This window comes from Marmota flaviventris, chromosome 5, assembly GCF_047511675.1.
Source record: "Marmota flaviventris isolate mMarFla1 chromosome 5, mMarFla1.hap1, whole genome shotgun sequence".
In the NCBI taxonomy this organism is placed as follows: domain Eukaryota; kingdom Metazoa; phylum Chordata; class Mammalia; order Rodentia; family Sciuridae; genus Marmota; species Marmota flaviventris.
This window is the reverse complement of record NC_092502.1, coordinates 29,743,738-29,769,746: the sequence shown is the minus strand read 5'-3', so window position 1 is coordinate 29,769,746 and position 26,009 is coordinate 29,743,738. Positions and strand designations below refer to the sequence as shown.

Below are 26,009 nucleotides of genomic sequence, written 5' to 3'. Positions count from 1 at the left end.
GTTACTAAACGTGCTTAATAATATAACCAGATTCTCTTTTTCACTCTTTCAAATTATGCAAATTATATATTTTGATAGATTTTTGTTCAAAGCTAACATAACTATCACTTCTAAAAGATTCTTAAAACCTTTGTTTTTCTCTATAGCTTGATTCATGGTATGTTATTTTAAATGGCACTGTAGAAATTAATCATCCAGATGGAAAAGTTGAAAATCTCTTTATGGGAAATAGTTTTGGAATTACTCCCACTCTTGATAAGCAGTACATGCGTGGTATTGTCAGAACTAAAGTAGATGATTGTCAGGTAAGCTTTTCTCTTGCTTGTTTGATTTGAAATGGCTGAACCTGATTTTTTTTCCTCACTTAAAATAAAATCACTGTATGTGAGAATGAGGAGTTTCAATAGCTCATTGTTAATAAAGGAAACTCAATTTTATAACTGCCTCAAATATTTATGGGATTGAGCAAACTATAAATTTTTTAAGAGAATGTGCCAAGTAACTACTAGTTTGTTGCATTTCTTTCTGATATTAGCCAGCTCAGAGTCTTTTTTTAAACAAGGGAAAGAAATAGGAACTTCAGAGTTGTTTGTTTCTAACTTACTCCTGCTTCGTGTTTCCTTTGTGTAGTGTCAGTTTTGAGAGAAGTGGATGTTCACTTCTCCTTTTAGAGCAAAATTCAAACGGATTTGACTTCTTCGGTCTCTTTATGTGTACATTGTTTCACCTTGATTTTTGTTAAAAGTTTAAAGGATTGAATGAAAGAACTGATGCCGCTTGATTTCTTGCCTTTGTGCTCTGCTTTGGTGCATAGTGATATATTTATGTACTATAGGTTCATTAATTGTCCCCATGTTGTTCTTGGACAGTTTGTCTGCATAGCCCAGCAGGATTATTGGAGAATTTTAAATCATGTGGAAAAAAATACCCATAAAGTTGAAGAAGAAGGAGAAATTGTTATGGTGCATGAGCACCGCGAATTAGACCGGAGCGGAACCAGGAAAGGACACATCGTAATCAAGGTGTGTATTTTAACTTATTATTCTAGATATTGATAGAATAAAGTTTTCAACTTGCTTTTAAAAAGGCTCTGAACTCCTTTTTTAAATAGTGCAAGATAACTTCACTAACACATTGAAATCTAATTTTAATCAATATATTTGTTCTTTTGCCTTTTTCTAAGCTGGTTTTTATCCATTTTAATGTTGAAAAATAACTTTCATATCAGCGTGGATAGGGGATGGGTATTGTTTTGGAATATACTGGTCAGTTTTTCTTCTAAAATGTATTTTATATTTAGAAACAATAGAAATTCAAGGATTAGCCACAAAGGCATAGGACTCATAGATGAAAATGCAGAGTTAAAATAGGCATTGATTTCACTTTTTTTTTTTAATCTAAAAATGGTGGTAATACAGAAGGACTTGATTAAGATTAAATGAGGTAGATCAAAAGCTTTAGTACAGTTACAGAATTAAGTATGAATTCTCATACTTTCTCTCCCCCACCCCTTCCCCTATTCCTTGCCTTCTTCCTCCTCTGCTCTTTAAAAGCCTCTGGATATAAAGTAGAGCCATATAGTCGAAAGGGAGAGAATAAATGCATAGCTTCTTGTCTTTTTGGACTAGTCTTGGTTGCTAATTGGAAATGGAGGAATTTATTTAATATGAGGAGTATAAATCGGAAAGACAGATCTAAAGCTGATATCATGCCCACTGTTCCTTAGAATCAAGACTTTCTCAGAGCTGTCTCTCTAAAACTGATGGTTTTAAGCTTTTTCTGTAGAGAAAAAATGAACATATCAGTGACCTTAGGGTCATGTATATATTTTCTTATTTTAATTCCTTTGTCTTTTTGTAAGGACTTCTACGTTTCTAATAATTTCAAAGTTATAATAGAAAAGTTGCAAGAACAATACAAAATCTCCCTGAGTCAGATTTCCCCCAATTTTAATATTTTACTCATTTGCCCCATTGTCATTAGTGGAAATGGAAAGTAACCTGCAAAAGTAATGCCTCATCACTTCTAAATATATCATATGTATTTCCTAAAAGCAAAAATGCTCTCCTGCATAAACACCATGGAATCCTTCCAAGTTTGGAACTAAACATTGCTGAAACAGAAAGATTCAGCCCAAAAATCATGTTAGATATTCACCAGCAATCCCATCATTGCCACTTTTTTATTTCTGGTCTAGGATCTCATCCAGGAACACAGATTTAGTTGTCATGTCACTTCAGTCTGTTCCTATTTTATATCCTGTAGGAATAACCCTTTACCTGGATCAGTCTAGTGTTTCCTCATGACCATACTCAAGTTGTTCCTTCCCAGCAGGAATTTCACAGAAATGATGACATGCACTTCTCATTACACCACATCAGGGGCCACAAGATGTTACCTTTTCCACCATGGTAAAATAAACCTTGATGCCCTGCTCACATTGATGTCTCATTCAGGAACACAGATTTAGTTTCTTCACTGTAAAAATTACCATTTGATCCTTTGTAACTGATGGGTACTTGGTAAAGGGATATTCTGAGATAGTATCAATAAAACTGCCTCTAGTTTGTGGATAGTTACGAACTTCTACCCAGAAGTTTTTACTTCCACTGACTGACTGACTACTCTTGCCTGAAATGGTGAGACCTTATTACTATAATTTCTTGCATATTTTTAAACTGTCATTTTGTAAAGAAGAGTTTTCTTTTCTTCTACATTTATTAATATTAGTATAGACTTATGTGTTCACCAGTATTATTCCTTAGATCAAATTGTGTGAGATTTAGCCAGTGAAGCCCTCTTTAAGCTGACTCCTATATTATTTTGACATGTCCCTCTCTGGCAGATAGTAAGGCTCATCATGAACTTGATTCACACCAGATTTTGAAGTCAGCTATTTCCCCCAGAGTATACAGGATCTTTCCAGTTGAAGATGGTATTTATGAACCAATATCTGGGTATTCCCTTTGTTTTTAGATCCCCTCATCAGATAAAGCTAGGAAATCTATATATGGATGGATGTATTACAAATACATGCCCATTTATTACTTTTTCTGTTAAACATCTAGGGGTTTATACTGATACATCCAATCCAGTATTACACCCCGTACAGGGTTTTCTCTACCCTTTTTCTTTCTGTTTCTATAAGTACATTCACCAACAATGACTCTTGTTATTCTCTGTATATTTACATATTTGCTTATTGTAACCAATCTCTACCATGCGAACCATCTGTTTTGCCTGCCACCTCTGTGTGTTCATCCAGCATCCCAACTTTTTTTCTTCCACCTGAGACATAGAGGTTTATTTAGGAAAGCAGAGGCATATTTAAGGGAGAATGTGGGCTATCTTGAGAGGGAAAAGTCACTGGGACAAAGCAAGTAGTACACATTAAAGGGAGAATGTGGGCCATCTCCAGAGGGAGAAACAGCAACCTTTTGGTGTGTGAGCATCCTACCTTCTCAGCTGCTAATAAACATAATGGTGATGTGCCTCTTCATAATTACCTGACTCATCTTTAAAGTTTAGAATGTATAGCTTAATCTCTATAAGAGACCCTGCCTCAATGACTTAGCCAGTCAAAATGATGGCCTCTGTTCAATGTTGACCAGTTTACACCATGACTTCCAATATATATAATCTAAAAACAACATTTAAGTGACCCTAAACCATCGTTGATAATAAAGCCAATTTGGTGTTTTAGAGGGTGGAAGAATAAGAATAATCTATGGTCTCCTTGTTCCTTAAGTTAGTTAAATGAAAATACTGTCTTATGACTTCCTTCAGAGAAATGATTTACATACTTTGTTAGCAGTGGGCACCTTTTTAAAAAAGATAAAATAAGTACTTTGTAGTACTAAAGTATGTTTAATGTACATTTATTCTGAGCAACAAGTTGTTTGAATGAATGAAGCAAATTGAAGTTTGGGGTCATGAGCAACAGTTAATTTTTATATCAGGCTTACCATCTGTTTTATTTAATTCAGAAGCTCAAAGAGGAGCAATGGTAAATGTTTGTTTGTATTCTTTTGATAAGTTTACAGACAGGCAAGCATTTAAAACTCTGATTGTAAAAACTATCTATAGGACTTCTCATTCCTCCCAAGATGGTGAGCTAGCAGAGATAAAATGTAGAAGGAAACTATTTGAGGAAGTAACAGCAGTAAAACTGGCTTTTTTTGAACTGATATATTATTCCTGCAGCTTGGGACAGAAGAAAATTTGAAGTGGAATAAATTTGAAAAAAAAGTTTGCTTGCTTCCTTTTTTCTTTTTCTTTTTCTTTTCTTCTTTCTCCCCGCCCTCTTTTTTTTTTTTTTTTTTCTTTTCTTTTACTTACCTCTTGCTTCTTCCTTCTTTTGCCTGGGACAATCATTATGTACCCCCATTATACCAGAAATGGCAGTAAGAGCCCACACAAGGAATAAATCAGTTAAATTCTGAGGATGCCAATGGAAAAAGGTACAGCTGAGTAAATGCTGTTTTGGGTACTCATTCCTATATTTTTTCTCATCTAAACCTCTACTGCTGCATTACAACCTAGAAAGACTAGCTTCTCCCAGCGTAAAGATTTAATGGTGAAATTACTTTGGGGATTTGTATAAGGGAGTGGCTATAAAGGAGAATAATCAATGGGAGTTAATTGATTCCGTTTTGTCCTTGGATTTTTAGGCAACACCTGAGCGTCTCATTATGCATTTAATAGAAGAACATTCCATTGTGGACCCAACTTATATAGAAGATTTCTTATTAACTTATAGGACATTTCTTAAAAGTCCTTTGGATGTTGGAATCAAGCTTTTGGAATGGTTTAAGATTGACAGCTTAAGGGATAAGGTTGGTTTTAAAAATATCAAGGGCGTGAAAGTGATTTTAATGTAGAATTTTTGTTTTGAAGTACTGGGGATTGAACCCAAGGGTATTTCACCATTGGATTACAACCCCATTTATTTTTATTTTTATTTTATTTTGAGGGTATCACTAATTTGCTAAAGCTGGTCTCAAACCTGCAATCCTGCTGTAGCCTCCTGGGTTGCTGGGATTATAGGCATGCACCACCACACACAGCATTTACATTTTATTAATGAATGTTTTGCAGTTGATAGATTAAATGTTTACTTTGATAACAAAATTTAGTTCACCTAAAAAATTAGTAAGTTGGTATAGACATATATCTGCTTATCTACTTTTATGATTGCATAGCCTGTTTCAAGGGGACATGAATTTTTTTTTTTGGACATGAATCTTAAAAGGCAAAAATTGAAATAAGGTTGTGATGTTGCTCTAAATTCAGGAAACGTAAAAGCTGCATAAGTGTTTTAGAATTTTACCAAAATATTTTATAATCATTTAAAAACAATATGTTAAATCCTAATTTTTCTGTCCTGCTGCTTATTTAAATCTTTCTTTGAATTTGCATTAAATGTTATTTGCTATTTAAAATAGATTATTTTGCCTGTTTCATGGTATGTACAGTTTAATGGAAATATTAGTAATACCTCAGCAAATTAGTGGGAAGTAAGTTGTTCTAAGAAAATAAAAAGGAGGATCATAATGGCAAAGAAAATAAGTTAGATGAAGGCAAAGTTGATTTTTTTTTTTTTTGGCATTGGGGGTAGGGGGATACTGAGGATTGAACCCAGAGGCAGTTAACCACTGAGCTACATCCCCAGCCCCTTATATTTTTTTAAGACAGGGCTGTCTTTAAACTTGTGATCCTCCTGCCTCAGCCTCCTGAGTCACTGGGATTACTGGTGTGCACCCCCACACCTGACTAAACTGTAGAATTATTTTATTTAGGAGATTAAAGTATGCAAAACTACAGACTTGTCTTCCTCTCCTTTTTTTTGGAATTAATTATAATTACTTTGGTTCCTGAGAAAATAAAGGCATGCCTAGAGACTGAACAAAAATATGATTTAGAAATAGCTAGATTTCTACATGCAAAAGAATGAAATTGGATTCTTACTTACCTTACACCATATATAAAAATTTACTCAAAATTTATCAAAGTTACACCGTTCATAAAAATTTACTCAAAATGTATAAGAGGGGCTGGGAATACAGCTCAGTTGGTAAAGGGATTGCCTCACAGGCACAAGGCCTGGGTTCCATCCCCAGCACCACAAAAAAAAATTGAGGCAATATAAGAGATTAAAGTATAATATTTTTACAAGAAAAGATAATAGTAAATCATGATGACCTGGGTTTTGGCAGTAGTTTTTCAGATATAACACCAAAAGCACAAGCAACAAAAGAAAAAAAAAATAGATATTTGAATTGCATCAAAATTAAAATGTTTTCTGTATCAACTGATACTGTCAAGAAATACAGGACAACACATGGAATGGGAGAATAAATTTGCAAATCATATCTGATAAGGGTCTAGCATCCAGAATATATAAAGTATTCTTACAGTTTGGCAACAAAAGGACAAATAACACAATTGGAAAATGGACAAAGGACTTAAACATTTCCCAAGGAAAATGCATAAATGGCCATCAAGCACATGAAAAAGATGCTCAACATAATTAGTCTTAGGGAAATACAGCTTGAAGCCATTGTGAGATATCACTTTGTATCCACTGGGATGGATTTGTAAAAAGAAGGAAAAAGACACCCCCCCCAAAAAAATTTAAAAACAAAGAATGTGAGAAATTAGATACCCCACCCCCAATATTAATGATGGAAATGTAAAATAATATAGCCTCTGTGAAAGACTGTTTGACATTTCTTCTAAATTTGAACATAGAGTACCCAAACAATCCAGTAGTTTTTCTCCTAGGTATGTACCTGAAAAACAGTTCACAAACAAAAATTCGTACACAGATATTCATAGCAATATTGACCATAGCCAAAAAGTGAGGATGATCCAGATGTCCCACTAATATTTATCATGGATAAACAAAACATATATAGCAATTTAATAAAATATTATTCATCCATAAAAAGAAACAAAGTACTAATTAAAGGAAGCCAATCACAAAAAGCTAATATTACGTGATTCTTTTTATATGAAATGTCCAGAATAGGCAAATACATACAAAAGTAGACTAGTGATACCTTCCAGGGACTGGAGAAAGGACAGAATGGGAAGCATTTACTAAACTAGTTAGTGATGATGATCATATAACATTGTAAATGTGTGAAATGCCATTGAATTGTGCACTTTAAATTGATTGAAATGGTAAATTTTATGTGCATGTGCATTTTACATAATTTTGAAAATATATGATTCAAAATTACATTGCTAACTATATTACTACTTAACATTTGCTTACTTTTAATCTATGGAGCAAAGTAAACAAACCAATTCACCATTTTTGAAAATTGACAGTATTTACAATGAATGAAATATCAGATTTGTTTTCATTAAAATTTGGGGTTAAATATGTTCTTAGCTATAGAAACACTTATACTGTTTTGATATGATTACCAGCTTTTATGATATGAAGTTTGTATTTTGAGATGCTCTGAAATACATATCCCATGTATTTATTCCATTTTAATGAATATAAGATGACTTTTATCTTCTGAATGCACAGAGTTCTTTGTTGCTTGTGTACCCAAGGAAGCAAAATTTTAGACTAAAGCATGCCTCTGTTAGAACAAGCCTTTTTATATACAAGGAAGGGGAGAAGAAGGTTAGTCATAAAGCTCTATTCTTCCTTAGTTTGGGGCATGTTTTTGGAATGTACTTTTTCAGAAATAATGCCTCTCATATGCTGCCTTTTCTGTCTTTCCTCAGGTGACACGGATTGTATTATTATGGGTAAATAATCATTTTAATGATTTTGAAGGTGATTCTGCTATGACTCAGTTTCTGGAAGAATTTGAAAAAAATCTGGAAGATACAGTAAGGCTCAAATGAATTTCTTTTTCAGAGTTGCTGCTCCTCAGCAAGAACAATTATTCAGAACAGCAATGGCTTTTGTATTATCCTGCATACTAAATGAGAACTCTGTAATTCTGCTTATCCTCCGCCACCTCAGCTGAAACAAAAATCATCCTTTTAGACTCTGTTTTTCATTTTTAGTTTAAGACTAGTATCTCTTAGTTCCTCAGGCTTCTAAGTACTGGGCATATGTGGATCAGTCCATAGTCACCCATGTCGCTGATTTAGGCATTTATGTATACATATGTGTCTTTGCTTTTGGTCTCTTTTTCAGCCATTTCTTTTCTACTTCCCAGTTTAGGAGCTCATTATTTTATTATACCTGTTCTATTATAGTAGCCTGCTAAATGGTCTTAGTTCTAGTTTTCTTCTACTCCATTCTGTGTGTCCAAAAGATAGATATTAAAGTACAAACATAATGCATATTGCTTGTCTTTGTTAGCACACCATATTTTTTTTTTTTTTAAGAGAGAGATTTTTTTTTTTTTTTTTTTTAAGTTTTTTTAGTTTTCGGCAGACACAACATCTTTGTTTGCATGTGGTGCTGAGGATCGAACCCGGGCCGCACGCATGCCAGGCGAGCGCACTACCACTTGAGCCACATCCCCAGCCCAGTACACCATATTTTCTACCAAAGTAGTGTCTCACCTTATACTCATGTCACTCATCTACTTTTTCAGGATTTTTCTTATGTACTATAGATTATATCTAAACCAGACTATTTTGTAGTTCTTTATCACAGACCTTGTTGTATTCTCTTCTTCCAGTCCTGCTCTTTCCAAGTATGTGCAACTTTCAGTGCATATCTTTTATATCCGATCTACATTAAGACTTTGTGGATCTCCCTGCTATATGTGCTTTCACCTTTTCTAAATATATAGTATTTAAGATAATTCCTTCAAGGTCTTCTTAACTTCCACAGTAGCTATTGATGAATACATTTGATTCTCCTTGTCACATAGAATTCAGCTGCAACTAGGTTGTCTGCTTCTAGCAGCTTGAAATTTTTGGAAATAAATAATGTAGTATAATGGTTAAAAGAGTACAACTCAGGAATCAGTTTGCCTGAATTAACATTCATACTCCATCACTTGCTCGATATGTGAATTTGGACAAGTTACCTAACCTTTATGTTCCTGTTTACTTATTTGAAAGATAATAGCCCCTACTTCAATGAGATTGTATGAAGATTGTAGTGAGTTAATGAATAACAATAAGAAAACAATCCTGGCACATAGCATATGCTCAAGAATTATAGTCTTCAGAGTCTTAGTGGCTTGAGTTGCCTGAAAAAGAAAAAAATTGGAAGATATGATCCAATTTTTACCCCTTAGTTCTTATAGACTTATCAGCAGCATATCTGCTTTGTAAAATGGGGAGAAATGAACAGGGACTGGGTAACCTGATATAGAGGCACACCAACGTCAATAGTCATGAGATGAACAAGATAGGTGTTTGTATTACGAAAGTTCAGAGAATGAGAAGTAATTTTTTATCATCCCTGTGGGGATGAGATAACATTTTGAAATCTTTTGTTGGTGGTGGTGGTGGTAGTGATGGTTCTAGGGATTTAACCCAGGGGCAGTCTGTCTCTGAATTACATCCCCAGCCCTGATCTTTAGTTGTCTTTTTAACTTATCTAAGTTGCTGAAACTGGCCCTGAACTTGCTAACCTCCTGCCTCAACCTCTTGAGTTGCTAACCTGTGATTATCTAAAAATCTTTAAAATCGTACTCAGACATCTTATTCTTGAGAGAGTACGGCAGTAGACGGGCCCTCTCCTTTAGTTGTTTTTTTTTTTTAATCACCTCACATGATTAAAAAAATTCATTAATAGTAATTAATAGTAAAAATTAATAATATGTATTAATAGTAAAAATTCATTAATAGTAGTTTATGTTTACAGTTCTTATTTTAATAATTTTTGATGATTTTAGAAGCCTATAGGAATAGACATAATTTTATTCTTTTTTTTACTTTATAGAAAATGAATGGTCATCTTAGGTTATTGAATATCGCCTGTGCTGCAAAGGCTAAGTGGAGACAGGTTGTGCTTCAAAAGGCTTCTCGAGAGTCACCTTTGAATTTCAGCCTTAATGGAGGAAGTGAGAAGGGATTTGGTATTTTTGTTGAAGGAGTAGAACCTGGTAGCAAAGCTGCTGATGCAGGACTGAAACGTGGTGATCAGGTAAGTAAATGACTCACCATTTAAATTAAAGCCATCTTATCAACACAATAGTCTGTCTGTTATTTTTGTTCTTATCCGATATTTCTTAAGTAGATATAGTCAGTTTGAGTATTTGTCTGAGTGCATCTTAAGAGGTGGTATTCTAACATGGCTTATTTTTTAAACACATTTATTATATATCCACTGCGGTTAATAAAAAATTTGATCTAGCGTTTGAACCAGCTCGACCAGGCCTCATCATCGTGACCTCCTTTGGGCCTGCCTCATACCCCAAAGATTAGTTTTGAAGGAAGGGTCATTTCACTTCTTATGTAAGTGGCTGAAGATTACCGTAAGTGATGGTATCAACTTAAATAATGTTCATATGATAACATACTACATTTATAAGCCAAGTGAGTCAGGTGAGGGACCAGAAAAAATCAGACACTGAAAGGAATTTGGTGATGATCCATTTCTTCCATTTAGACATAAGGTAACTACTGAGCAGGCGGTTTGAAAATGTGATTTACTTATAACCTTTTGTTACATTAAAAACGCAATTCCCATGCTAACCTTAGTCCTTCCAGGCATATTAATTACATTCTCAAATGATAAAGTTTCTAAATTTGTATTTTTAACAAAGCTCTCTAAGATGATACTCATGCATATCAGAGGGTTGTTTCCCAGATCTTAGATACCATCAGACTCACTTGAGAAACTTACTTTTTCATGTTCAAAAACTTGTTCATTCATTCAGTTAAAATGTGGTTTTATTTTACTTTTGAACTGAACCATACTATCACTTTTTTAATATGATAAGGGTATTCACATTATAAAAAACTATTTTGAAAGATGCTATCCTTCAAAATAGTGATTCATAACCAACGGGTGATTTCTGCCCCAAGAGAGTTTTTTGTTTCTTGTTTTTTTGTAGTGGTACTGGTAGTCAAACCTAGAGCCTCCCTCACACTTGAGGATTCTACCACTGAGCTACATCCCCAGCCCTAGATAGATAGGTAGGTAGATAGATTTTGTTTTGTTTTTGTTTTTTTCCCTTTTTTGGTACCGGAGATTAAGCCCAGAGGCACTTTACCACTTAGCTACCTCCCCAGTCCTTTTGATTTTATTTTAATTCAGCGTCTTACTAAGTTGCTGAGTCTGGCCTCGAATTTTCAATCCTCCTACCTTAGCCACCCAAATTTCTAAGAATGAAATTTAATCTGCTTTTCCTTCTTCCATCATCCCTCTCCATTACTGTGGAGATGATCTGAGGCTTTAAGCAACTCCCACACCCTCAAAAAAGGGGATCTCTTTATTTTTATTATTTTTGCATAATACTGTATTATCTGTTTTAGGAGATGCAGGTCTTTTTTAACTTGAATTTTACTTCTGTAGAATTTTCTTTTCATAATGTATTGTTATGCATTCTTTCTTATCCTTTTGGAATTTTTATGTCAGTCCCCTAGATCTTTCCTCTTTGTTGATTATTTTTTATTCATTATATTTCTCTATCACTCTTTATTGGAATTGGCATTTTTTAAAACTAAGCTTGTATAATTCTGAGGTACAGCCAAATTGGGCAATCCTTGATGTTCATATGAAAAAGAACTTATCTCAGTTATGCTTCTTATTGTTTGGCTACCTGATACAATCAGTGACAGCAGGTTTTTAAATATATTTAGAGAGCTGCTTTCAGATGAATTATTTCACTTTAAAATGCAGTAAATTTACACATAGGATATTTGACTATACATACACACAGGTGGTAATTTTTGATATGATTTGATATGGTCAAAATTTTTCATTTATGAACTTTTCTGTGATCTTTGTAAAAAAAAAAATCCTTACTATTATCCTAAAGTGAATGAACTTTTAAAATATATATATATATATATATATATATATATATATATATATATATATATATATATATAATTTACAGTAGAGAATTTGGAAAATGCAACCATATAGGAGAAAAAAATAAATACCCATCTACCTTCTCACAAAGAGAGCCGTTGTTTACTTATGGTACATTTTATTGAAGTCCTACTGTACTTTTTCAGCATAAACTTTTAAGCTTTTGTCTTTTTACATTTTATTCTTAATTTGTATTTTTCAAATACTCTTAAGATAATGGAAGTAAATGGACAGAATTTTGAGAATATTACATTTGCAAAGGCCCTTGAAATTTTGAGGAATAATACTCATCTTGCACTAACTGTGAAGACCAATATTTTTGGTAAGTTTTGTTGTAAATACTGTCTGAGCTTTGCTTTTCTGTTTTTGTAATAGAAAAGTAAAGTCCTAACAATGAAAAGAAAAATAAAATGTAAAACATTTCTTATCTGAGCTATTAAGGTATTATTAGGATTGCTAATGTGTGTAGTACAATTTAGAATTTTCACTTTTCATTTGTGCTTATTATTTTGATATCTTAGAAAGTTTGAAAGTAGGTATACAACTATATTCATTCAGTCATTTATGAAATATCTATTGAGAATCTGTTATATACCATACTCTGGTAGAGGAATACTTAAAATGACCTAAATAGAACTTAGAGTCATAATCAGGTTTTTTTTCTCCCTGCTAATTTACAAATTAATCTACTTCTAATCTTTTAACTAGCTTTCTGAAATAATGTAAATGCCAGATTGTTTCATGGAAATTAATTAAAGCACTGAATTAATAATCAGTGAATTACAGATTTCTAACAAGAGACTCTACCTTCCTGTGTAAAAATGTTGATTATGTCATATAAACAAAGCAAATGTTCACCTTGTACTTATTTTATTAAGAAATTTATGGGTTTTTTTTTTATAACTTTAAGAAAGGATTTATTGTCATTTGGATTCATTTGATACCACAGGATTTTTGTTAAAATTCAGAGAAAGGCAACAGTAAATACAGTATAGCCATTGAAAATTGTCAGAGAAAATTTAAGAGTTTTTATTTAAGAGCTGGTTCCCCTAGGTTTCAGTTGCAATTAGAGAAGTAAGAGTTGACTTTTAAAACTATGCCTATAGAAAGGAAGTGTGAGTTTTAATTTTTCCACTGTAACTCCTCTTTATACTCTGCTTAGTAATATTGAAAAATGAAGCATTTGTTATTTTTCCTCTTTTTATTGGAGTCACTTTGACTGAATTACATCATGTTGACTCTGATATATAACAGTCAGTTGGCAACTATACAGTACTTAACAAAGAATAAGTAAGTAAGCCTTCAGGGTTTTTGGATTTCCTAGAGGTGACACTAGTATTTAGTGACACCAGCTTTTAGCTTAAAACCACAGGGATATCAGTTTTGAAAAACATGAAACCAGCATTATGCATGTTGGACAGATTATTTACTCTCCAGGCTTCAGTTTCTCCAGCTGTATTTCGTAAGGTTCTTGTAAAGATCCAATGCCTTTACTTTGTTCTTGTCACTTAATGATTGCTAATTAGTATCAAATATTATTATATACAAAAATATATAGATAGCATAATATAGTGTTTAACAACATTAACTCTGAAAGACAGAAAAAATAAGTTTAAAGATACAAAAGGTGTAATGTATAACAAATTAGAATAAATAAATAAGTTTAAATTTTAAAAGATACAAAAGGTAGTGAACCCACACTCTCAGAACCCTAGAACCCTCTGAGTGGTAAGAATAACAAAATGTCAGACTGGATGTTGCATGGACCTTTTTTTTTTTTTTTCTTTCAAAATACTTTTATTTAAAATTAAAAAATTGAGGCTGGGGTTGTGGCTCAGTGGTAGAGTGCTCGCCTCACACGTGCAAGACCCTGGGTTCAATCCTCAGCACCACATAAAAATAAGTGAAATAAAGGTATTGTGTCCAACTACATCTAAAAAATAAATATTTAAAAGGTAAAATTAAAAAATTACAATTAAAAAAAAGCCGCCACAAACCCTGCCTTTCTTTTTAAATAATGCAGCATGGAGCGGTTTGGTTTCCACCCTATTGTGCTGGGGCTGAGGTCCTGCCAAGAAATTGGGGTTTCAACCTGGGGAAAAGAGATCAGCCCCTCCCACTCCCTCAAGAGGCAGAGCCTGGGTTTCTAGAGCAACCTGGCAACACACCTCTGTCACTGTTGACAGGCCCCACTTTATCTTCCCTGAGGACCCAGTGGTCACAAGGGGAGTGAGAACTGGAGAGAAAGGCAGAAGAAATGTGTGAAAAGTCAGACTCCCAGAGTTTCATTAAGGCATTTGGAACAGATAAATTAATTCAGGAAGACCTATCTTCACAGAAGGCTGGGGTAACCAGATACACACACATGCAAGAAACATATTTGTGGAACCCTGAAATGGGAGGAAAGGAGACCATAGTCACTATTTGGTGCTTCTATCAAAACACACACGAACGAGTTACATCCAGGGATCCAGCCCACTGAGGCCGCCGTGAGGAAGGGTTCTGTTCCCATGATAATTTTAGGATCCTAGAATGATTTCCATGATGTGATCTAGTTCATTCCACTGCCAGGATCCTGGGACACAGAAGAGGTTGTGAGGAGGTTCGGGGGGGGGGGGTGGGGGGGGCGCAGGGTAGGCTCATTTTCGACTGCAGATGTGTTAATGTTCAAAAAGAAGTCATCCAGGGTATAGTCCCCCAGGTACCGGGAACTCAGAGCTTCCAAGAAGACTGGGTCAGGTTGGGGTAGCACTTCATTCTTGAGGCCGGGGGAGCCACTGGATTCTGAGGTACTTCTGTCTCATCCATGGATGTCTCCAACTCCCTGAGGGTAGAGCCAGCCGATGGTGGTGGAGAGGGAGAAATCTCTTCCTCACCCAGGAAGAGGGGCTGCAGGGGCGGGCCGGGGCAGAGCAGGTGCTGGAGCCAGGTGAATGGCGGCCTGGAGTTGCTGTAGGGATTTGTGGATAAGGACATGCCTGCGGAGGCTGGGTGCTCAGGGGCCCAGGCTGTGTTGGATTTTGTCTAGGGAGATGTATAGCAGAGCTTTTTGGCAGCTCCGAAGGCTTGCTAGACTCCAGTCCCACTTTTCATCCTCCTCCTCTTCCAATCTGAGTGTTTCCTCTTCAGGCCTCTCACCAAGATGCCCTAGATCAGAAGTAGAGAATTTCAGGTCTGAACTCTGCCTTGGACACTGCTCAGTTGTGTGATCTTGGGAAATGACGTGAGGTTACTTCTGTGAGCCTCATTTGTAAAATGGGTATTATAAACATATAGTCAGTCAGGGGCAGAACTACATCGTTAGGGTCTAGGGTGGAGGGTGGTAGAGAGCAGTCAAAGCTGCTCCCTTTAATTTAGCTGGTCTTCACACCAAGATCCTGCATGGATCTTGTAAGCAAAGAAAATGTTTGTATAGATGATACCAGAGCAAATCATACTTGCCATTTTGTATTAGTAATTAGGATCATCAAGAGAGCATGATGAAATCCCAAATAAGTGATCTTACAGATTGGGAGCAGGGAAGGGGGACATTCAAGGAAGAGACAAAAAAACATTTCTAGAACTCTGCTTGGAGCAATTTAAAAATCTAGCCCTTGAAACAAGAACAGCATGTTGGGGGCGGGGGGGACATTGAGGAAGAAACAATTCTTAGAGTGATGTAAAATATGGTGGTAATGACAAAAGCATTCAATAGAAGGAATTGATAATAAAATGGTATCATCCTTCTGCTGAAACCTTCCTACAGGATGGGAGAAAATATTTGCCAGCTATTCATCTGACATAAGGTTAATATCCAAAATTTATAAAGAACTTAAAAAACGTGGTTTAAAAAACAAATATATGGAAAAATGTTTGATATCATTAGCCACCAGGAAAATGTTCATGAAAACCACAATGAGATACCATCTCACCCCAGTTAGAATGGCTGTTAATAATAAATAACAATTGCTGATAAGACGAGGAAAAAAAAGAAGTCTTACACACTATTGATGGGAAAGTAACTTAGTATGGCCACTTTAGAGAACAGTTAAAAATAGATCTACCATATGATCCAGCAATCCCATTTCTGGGTATATATCTGAAGGAAATGAAATTGGTATACAAAAGAGATAGCTGCATGACTGTTTACTGTGGCACTATTCATCATACCTAGATATGGAGTCAGTCTAAGTGCCCACTAACAGATGAATGGATACAGAAAATATGCTGTGTGTATATATGTACATACAGCCATTTATATCAGCCATTTTATAAAATGCAAATTTTGGAGCAAAGTGATGGAGCTGGAGGATATCATGTTAAGTGAAATAAGTCAGACATAGAAAGACAAGTATGACATATTCTCTCTCACATGTAGAAACTTAAGAAAGTTGACCTGAAAGTAGAATAGTGGTTACTAGGGGCCAGGAGGGCGGGGTAGGAAGGTAGAAGTATGGTTGGATATAACAAGTGCACACTATATTCATGTAAAGTATATTGCTCAAAGTTATGCCTTGTGATAAGCTGAGTGGTTTTGTAACGTGTATTTGGTTATGTTATTTAAGTGTATTTTCCAGAGTATGCAGCCACCATTCCACATATAATCTGTTTCTATAACATTCATTAAGTAGTTAGTTATATTACTTATTACCTAAATAGGAACCTGTAGATTTTTAAAACATGCTGGCAGCCTACCCATTTTCTGTCCATTTCCTCAAGTGACTTCATTTTATCAGTGTTGGACAACATCATAAGTACAGTCAGGTTTGAAAACTGAAGAAAGAAGTAGATAAAGCAGATAAAGGATGGGTGATCATGTTTAGTTGAATGGGCTGCAAAAGGCCAAATAACAGAAAATGATTGTATTTATCCTTTAAATTTATTTTTGGTGTAAAAGCTTCCTAATGAAAAGAAATGACAGGTTTATTTGTTTATTTCCAGTATTCAAAGAGTTGCTTAGTAGGATTGAACAAGAGAAATATGGTGTTCCTCATATTCCAAAAATTGCTGAAAAAAAAAGTAATCGGCATTCAATTCAAGATGTCCCAGGAGATATTGAACAGACATCACAGGAGAAAGGAAATAAGAAAGTTAAAGCAAATACTGTTTCAGGTGGAAGAAACAAAATCAGGAAAATTCTGGATAAAACAAGATTTAGTATCTTGCCTCCAAAGCTATTTAGGTAGGTACTGTCACTCTCTGTCATATAGGAATTTTTATATTGATTGTAAAATTTTTATTGTGGGAGAGGGAAGTTTGGGTCATTTCTTGCTTTTTATGTAGCTATTGTATTATAAAGTCTCATAGCAATCTATAATAAGAAAATAAATTCTAAATTTCTCCCCATGGCTTTTATGAAGTTACCACTGTTAAATTATATAATATTCTATTGATGTTACTTTAAATTTTAGAAAACACTTAGTTTTTTATTCTGAGACCTATTTTTATATATTTTTTGGTCAAATTTCAGTCCCTGGTCTAATTTGGACAATCTTGGGACACATTTCACTGCTACCATCATTTTTTTTGTTGTTGTTTTATTTTGGTTTGGTTTTGGTTTTAAATCATGGCACCATTTTCCCCCTCCTGAAGTCTAATCCTAAACTTTAGTCAAACCTATTTTTTATTTCAAAAGCAGAATATCATCAAAACTAAGTAATACCTGAAAATTTTATATGTAAATTAAAGTCTGTGAAATACCAATTAAGTCAGTCCACTAAAGAGTCATGGTTGAGAATGCCTCTAGTGTATATTATATTATATGGGTATATATCTTACAGATGTACATATATTGTTATATTTTATGATTATTATGTTATATACTATACATATATATAATACAGAACTTTTGTAACTGCTTTCATAAAGCAGTTCTGAGAACACTAAAATATAGGTATAATACTTGTACATAGTAGGCACTCAAGTAATACTTATCAAATAAGTTAAGATAGTGAATTAATCAGAAGAAAAAAGCATACTCAAAGAACCACATATATAATTTTCAGTATTTTTTAATAGTTAAAATTCTCAAAAGATTTTAAAGATCAGAAAATGTTCTTCCTAAAGCTCTAATTTCCAACCAGAGAAGTACATTTGCCCTTCCTTTAATTTGTCATGCATAGATTGAAATATCCTAAGCTTTGTTCCTAATCTCTCTCTCTCTCTCTCTCTAGAAAATTCATAACTCATTTTGTGAGTGCCTTGCTTTCCTTGAAGTAAAGGATTTATAAAAATCATAACCTTAAATAGCAGAATTTGCTAATATTGTACATACTATAGCAAACATTATAAGAAAAGTCTTGTTCTCACAAATGGGGATCAAGTAAGGAGAATATAAAAGGCACCAGCCCACATTGAAGAGGTTGAGGTCAGTTTTGTGATGACCAAAAGTCACTGTGGGAAATAGAGACCAGAAGACAGAAAAGAATTCACAAGCAGAGTTTTTTAGAAGGTAGTGCTCTGACTTGTACTTCTAGAAACCCCAGTGGGTTTGGTCTGGAATCTTTTAAGCGGTTCTTATTTTGACTGGTAGCAGAGTTGTGACATGTATATCATTTAAAACCTGAGAATACTGTTAATTATTACTCACCTCAGCTTGTTAGTGTTGAATTCTAGTAAGCTATACTCAAGTTTCAGGCAACTAAATCAATATATCATCTCCACATAATTCTTTGGGAAATGAGAATTAGTTACTGTGCATGGATTCTATCTTTGCTTACAGCAGGAAGCATGGAAGTTGAGATCACCTGTAGTCAGTTGAGTATCTTCTACATTATCACCTTATATTGGTACCAAAAAAAGAACGTAAAAATAAAATATAGCATAAAAATCATATTCTACTATTCTAGTAGAATAGTTTCACTTAAACTCAGAAGGATTTTTCTGAATTTAATTTTCCTCATTTATTAACCAAGAAATATTTACTGTTTTGCTATGAGTACAAACATGAATAAAATGTGCTGCACTTTAGATGTCTTTACTAAACATGTTTTAATGAAGTAAAATACTAATAACTTCAGCTATAGGAGTTTAGTTAAATACATTGTACTGCAGAGTGCAAAAATGACTAGAAGGGAAAATACCAAGATGTTGATTATGGGAGATTTTGTAAAGAATTTTATAGATAATTTTTCCCTTCTTCCCTTGCTTTCTGTATTCTTCAGGATTTCTGCTTTGAATATTTGTTATCTTTTAATTGAAATGACTGCAATTACTGGATATCTTTTATATGCCCAGATGCTTTGGGAGAGGCATCAAGAACAGACTTGATTTGTTCCTTTAGCAGTACTTACTTCTGTGAGAGTAGGGTGTGAGTTTTCAGAGAGGTGTAGGAGAGAATTTCGGTATCTCTAAAAGGAACAAAGAAAGGATGTAAGGAAACAAATACTTGAGATAAGAATAAATAATTCCAAAATCCTAAATCATATATACTATTGATTATAACATACCCAATAGTAGACTGTTTTGCTTGCTTATCAGGAATTATTTTTATTCTCCAACTTCTTATCAACATACTTTTTTTGTTTGCTTTTGTTTGCTTTTGATATTTGAGTTATTTTTTATTTGCATATTGATGCTATTTTGTAACCATTATAGTTCTATAATATAAAACTAAGTACTTTTATTCTCAGTGAATCTAGTGTCAGGGAATTGTTGAGGAATTTTTTACAACTGTCTTATTTCTATTATTGCATCACCTCTCAGGAAACTGTTTTGGTAAGAGTTGATGTACTTATTTGCCAAATAGGCTTTATCAATTCAGCTTCAAGCATGGATATTTTGCCATGTAGATACTGTATCATTCCTGTCATAGCATGGATTGTACATGACAGTATAATTTTCATTTATATATACTCACACCTTAATTGCCATGAATTTATAACCAGCTTTTCATGACTACAGCAGCAAAGTGGCATAACAATTCATTATTAGAAAGCAGAGTTAATGTTAAATAACATCAGTGTGATATAAGGTCTTTTAGGAGTTCATGAACATCTCTTAGCATCTATAGTGAATTCCAATTTGCTATAACTAATACAACTAATTCCCTTTATAGACAATTCTAACTTTTAGTATCATTTAGGTTTCTTCTACTTGATTAACAGGACTAACTAATCTCTAACTTTAGTTTCTTGGATTCAGTTTTCTGACCCTCTGTCCAAATATTGGTAGATGTGTTTTCAAAAACTGAAAGAAAAAAAAAGGCTGTTGCTTTAAAAAAAAAAAAATCTTTATTTCTACTTAAGAATCTATGAAAGCTGTCCTTCTTTAAAACAATTAACTGTGACATCTAGGAATACAAATTATAAGGAGCCAATTTAGGGTAATCTCAAATTACTTATCAGATAAGATATTTCCTTTGCCTTACTTTTCAGATAGATTCCTTTTCTCCTTGAGAACAAATTGTTCCCACACTGTCCTCTTCTGCATTTCAATATAAATTAATTAAAATAAATATCCTTTCTTAGGTTTGTGTGGTTCTCATTTTAATTTTGGTAAAAGTACTTTATCTTCTTTGCCAAAATATTCACCTTCTTTACCTATTTTAATCCTTATAATAGTTTGGGGGTACAGATATGAGGAAAACCAAGGTCCAGCAAGAGAAAGAAATTTGCCTGAGGTCAAACAGCTAATAACCCAGGTCTGTCTGACATCAAAGCTTGCTCTTAAAACAGTAACAAGAAGTGTTTGCTTTCTTCCACATTTTCATTCTTTTCCCAACTCTTCAGCTGTCTGTCCTGGCCCTCTCTTTCTTGTATGGCTGTTAAGTTCTTTAGCTATTTAACAATTCTCTGGCATCATTTTCTAATCTGCCTAAATCATGTTTTACTTCTAACATATTCTAAATATACCCCATATCACTCATTTTTAATACTGTAGCCTTATCCTTTCCATGATAATAGGTAAGTATTCTGTGATACTGCCTGTTTGAATGTACAACAAGTACTAGGCATAATGGTACATTGAATAAATTTAGGTGGGAACTAATATTAATGGAAAGTATTGGTTTTTGTTTTTTTAATATAATGAAAACCCTAGAAGTGGTATTTTGCTACTGATGCTGTTGGGAATCTTCTCCATGCCCTCCCCTATTGCTATCCTATGTTTATGTAGAAATGTTTTACTTTAAAATTTATATTTTGAGATCATAAAACTTAAGTAACAGTATATATATCCCCATTCCCCCACTTACAGGTAAATTTAGAGTTGCCTGTGAGATTCTTCTAAAATATTCTAAAAGAAGTTTTTTCTTTGCTTAAATTTGGCCACTTAATTATTAACTTTTTTTTTTAATTTTAAAAGAGAATTAACTTTTGCTGCTTCCTTCCTATTCTGGATTTTGTATGTTGTAAGTAGGGAGGAGGGGACACTTTCTATAGTTTAGCTATGCATAGTTGGATACTTATATTAATGGACACTAAAATATGCATCCATGTATTAGCTGGCAAATTTTTCAAGGGCTCCCTAAACATTCAGGTTCAGTTTCTTTACCAAAACCAGTTGAAACTAAGTATGACTTTTTTATGATGCAGTAGAATTACTCAGATGTACAAATTAAATTTTACATGAACATAGTTGTTAAAAATATTTATATTTTCATCATTGTAGTTATCCTGTTTTAAAAATTACAGTAATATTTTAATCCAGTTGTTTAGATCACCATTTTGAAATGGTTTTTATGCCTTAATGCACAGAGAATAAAAATGTTTACTGTTTAAATACCCTCTAATATTTTAAAGTGATATATGATTTTTTTTTTTTTTTTTTAGTGATGGAGGCCTGAGCCAATCACAAGATGACAGCATTGTGGGAACAAGGCATTGTAGACACAGCCTAGCTATAATGCCTATTCCTGGATCACTCTCATCCAGTAGCCCTGATCTCCTACAGCCTACTACCAGCATATTGGACTTTTCCAATCCTTCAGGTAATGTTCACACATAATTTTATGAAGACAAATTGGTACCTAATGAACAGACAAATGGTTGGGCCATGCAGTAAATACTAAATTTGCTTGCCTGCTACCTTCTCTTACCTCTGGGTGACTTCATGCTGAAAGCAGTAAGATTATCTTTTTATCCAAACTTGCAGAGTACGTCCTCAAAAATTTAAAGAAAATTACGTAAAAACTACCCCTGACCACAGATTTAGATGTCTTTTGGTAATTATTATCTGAGCAGTGAAATGAAAACAGACACTTCTTAGCCAAGAAACATGTTATCCAAAGTATGAAAAATTTAAATGGCCTCGATAATCTTTCTTAGGGATATATAAAAATGCCTTGGTAATTTTCTAAAAGCAGTGATTTTTTTTTCCTCAATACATGAAGCTAAAGTAGTTGTTGTTATCAAAGTATTACAGCATCTTTTTCATTGTTCAGACTTTCATTGTGAGACATCAAGTTAATTTTTTTTATTTATGTATTGATGCACGGAGAAAGAAATTATCACTTAACTATATAATCTAAAATTTCACTCCAAAGGATCAACACCTTTGAAGAATCAACTAGATATCATCATTTGAAGAAATTCAAAATAGCTTTTAATAAAAGACACATGCAATTAAGTGAGCAATATAATGTGTCCAGGGAAGAGAAAGGAAAAAAATTCTTCCACAAAGATCATCATATTTCTGGTGCAGCATAAATTTTCACTTCCAACAGCTAGTGTTAAGAAGGAAGGAAACTCAATTACATTAATCTCCATATTTGAAGAAAATACATAAGTGTAGTAGTAAAGTTTGTGTTTCATTATAGCAACTTACAACCCCAGGACATAACACAAAAACAGTGAGGTCATTCTGTACGTGGTTTTTTCCTTTTTAATTCAGTTGCCTCTTAACCACTAGAGAGACTACTAAACCCATTTGTACAACTTACTTTCTATGTCATTATCAGTATTCTTTTCAAGAATAAATATTTTAGTGAATCATTACTTTGCTTAGAAATTTCTAGCAGTTTATCAGTGAGTGTTCACTTACGATACAGAAATCACTCTCCTTATTTGATCAGAAGTTAATGTAAAGATTGCTACCCACCTATCAAGTTAATTAACTTAAAAGGGTAAGAAAGCAAGACTGAAGTATCATAGGGGTAGGAAAATCTACCATCTGGATTCAGTTTCTGTTATATAAAGGAAATGTTACTACCAGTGTGGGACATTTTGCTGGGATAAACCTCCCTTCTTACCTCCTATTCTGATGTTATCCCCACTGTTTCTTCATCCTTTTTTGAATATGGCATATACCTGTAGAATTCTTTGTCCATGTGGTTTGGTCAAAGAATTCTACAGGTATATAGTCAACTTTTTCTTTTCATCGATGCTGAAATTAAATGTTACTCATCTGGGAAGTTCAGCTCCCTCTGCTGTGGTGTTACTTGCTCTTTTTTCAGAAGTTCCCAGCACATTTTCATGGCCTGTCTTTATTTGTTATGTGATAGGTTAGAAATTTCTTTTCGTGCCTGTGTGAATTGTGTTCTACAATGATGCTTGTTATACCATATATAAACTTTACAAAATATTTTTGCACTACTAGAGCAGAAGCTAAATATACTTACATTCATAAGACAAGTATTTAGGGATATATGATACATAGATTTATTGAATTTTTGTCTGTATTTTTGCCATAGGCATATGTAGAATATAGGGCCAAGGTAATAAGGAATGGGCTATGGGATAGGAGAGAGAATGAGAGAAGACGTAAGATGAGATGTTAGATGGGGAACAAAGAAAAGAGGTTAAAGTTGTTAAAATTTAGAAACTTTCAGTTAAGCCCCATGGAGCAGAAATTTAGGCCTCTGAAGAGGAGATACTGCCCAACTTGATTACAGATTGGGTCGCAATTTCTCTTCCTTGAAAACATTTTTAAAAGGACTGAAAATACCTTTTTAAAATCCATTGAGTGAATCTTAATATGGTTCAGTCTGCAGACTGTGCCCATGTTAGTAATGTAAATGAATGCATATATGTATTTAACTTAAAAAATATATTTTAAGCCCCAAAATGTGTGACTTTGTGAAAGACCTTTTACCTAGTGGTGGTGGTATTTTTATTTATCTTTAAAAAATATTTTTGACAGCTAATTCAGAATTCATCTCCTCATATAATATGCAGTCACACTGAAATTAGCACATCACATCCATATATTGTAGTACCTATGTGTCATCAGCCAAGCTTAAATTATCAGTCTTGAGCTCAGTTATGTTTATTCTTCAAGTATAAAATTGTTACTAGATCAAAATGAAAGTGGGGGCAGAACTACAAAACTGTTGATAGTTTTATTTTAATTGCTGACATTTTTATGATTTTGCTTTATTTTTGCTGCCTTACAGCTGTTGGTTTTTACTGTAAGTATTTCGGAATTCCATTCCTAGTCTTTGTGGTATTTTGTTATTTTCAAAAAGTCATATGGTACAGAATTGAGTAAAATAGGAAACAGAACTTTTATTTCTTTTTACAAGGTAGAATTAACTAGCATGTATCCTTTTAGTCATTTTCTTTGGGAAAAAAATAAATGTGTATGTGTTATTTCTATATTCAGAGTGTACGTGCTATTCTAAAGCTCGTGAAAAGGTTTTTGAAATTTTTAACCGAATATAAGATGAAGCCTAAAAAATTCAGAGTGTGGCTAAAAGGAACTTGAAACTGAGGGGTTTTTTGTTTTGTTTTGTTTTGTTTTTGAGTTTGCAATAAAACTTTTTCCTTATTTTTTCATTTACTAGCACAAGACTTACTTGATTTACTTAATGTAGCAAACTTACTTCTGCATTGAAAGTCTGAGGGCCATTTTTTACTAGCTTTTAATTATAAAGAAACATAATCATAGTTTTTTGAAAAATCTGGTGTACACCTTTCTATTCCCAAGAATTTAGTTAATTTTCTCATGTATTCTTTAAAAAAATTATTATTCATAAAATGTGTATGCTATTCTTTTCATCTCAAATACAATCTTGTACTTTTCTTTCACTTAGCAAGTTACCTGTATTAGAATGTGATGGTCTAGCAAAATTTTATGGGGAGCACAGTCCTGAGATTGAACTGAGGGGCACTCAACCACTGAGCCACATCCCCAGACCTGTTTTGTGTTTTATTTAGAGACAGGGTCTCACTGGTCTCACTTGCTTAGCGCCTTGCTTTTGCTTGAGGCTGGCTTTGAACTCTAGATCCATTTGCCTCAGCCACAGCCTCTTGAGCCACTGGGATTTCAGGCATGCGCCACTGCGCCCAATTCTACCAAAATTTTTAAGCAGCTGATAGAATTCTTTTCAGCAGTTTCTTATTAGTGGACTTTTACAGTGTTTTCTAAACACTTATGTCTACATGTTTTATATTTCCATTTCCATTATTGATTTATTTTGAATTTTGTCAGTAAAAATTTTTTCTCATTATATGAGTACCTGAAAAATATCATGGGTATTGCCTCTTGGCCTATAAAACTTAAAATATTTACTTACCTGGCCATTCAGAAAAACAAGTGTACCAATTCCTGATCTATACCATTAAATCATTACACTTTGTTTTCTTGGTAGATTTTTTACTACAAGAAATTGCCTTGTTTGGTTGATTATTGTCTTTCCTTGGCACACCATTTATTACTCATTTGAATGGAAGTAAATTCCCTGAGAGCAGATTATCTCATTTATCACTGTATCTTTATCACTTGGAACATGTTGACACATACTAGCAATGTTATTGTTCAATTAACAATTTATAGTAGAAAGAGTCTTTTTTTTTTTTTTTTTTTTTTTAAAGGATGCTCTTGTTCTTTCAGGGCTGGGGGTATATATAGTTAATTGGTAGAGTGCTTACCTCGAATGCACAAGGCCCTAGGTTCAATCCCCAGCACTACCAAAAAAAAAAAAAAAGGTCCTTTCATTTGAGTATTGCTCTTGACATGTGTTCTCCCACTAATAACAATTATATATGTTTGTAAAGAATATATATGTAGTACTTATTTGTAAAATAATAGAGAAAGATTTACACTGTCATTGGTGTCAGTAAAAAGAAGTTGTTTTCCTCTAATGTCTCAGTTTTCCAAGATGGCATTCATTATA

At 33.7% G+C, this 26,009-nt stretch overlaps 1 protein-coding gene and 1 pseudogene across 9 annotated transcripts in view; one reads left to right on the top strand and one right to left on the bottom strand.

Annotated features, from left to right (window-relative positions):
- LOC114080969 (rap guanine nucleotide exchange factor 6) overlaps positions 1 to 26,009 on the top strand; it is a 223,218-nt gene that overhangs the window by 142,981 nt on the left and 54,228 nt on the right. For 8 of the 9 annotated variants that reach the window (XM_071612047.1, XM_071612046.1, XM_071612045.1 and 5 more), the window contains 8 exons: positions 147 to 305; positions 870 to 1,022; positions 4,671 to 4,835; positions 7,747 to 7,854; positions 9,878 to 10,081; positions 12,191 to 12,299; positions 16,898 to 17,138; positions 21,727 to 21,884. In XM_071612047.1, the coding sequence (XP_071468148.1) occupies positions 147 to 305; positions 870 to 1,022; positions 4,671 to 4,835; positions 7,747 to 7,854; positions 9,878 to 10,081; positions 12,191 to 12,299; positions 16,898 to 17,138; positions 21,727 to 21,884 (1,297 nt within the window). The remainder of the gene's footprint in view (positions 1 to 146; positions 306 to 869; positions 1,023 to 4,670; positions 4,836 to 7,746; positions 7,855 to 9,877; positions 10,082 to 12,190; positions 12,300 to 16,897; positions 17,139 to 21,726; positions 21,885 to 26,009) is intronic. The other variant, XM_071612048.1, reaches the window with a different exon arrangement.
- Positions 14,497 to 16,705, bottom strand: LOC139705808 (SERTA domain-containing protein 3-like; annotated as a pseudogene).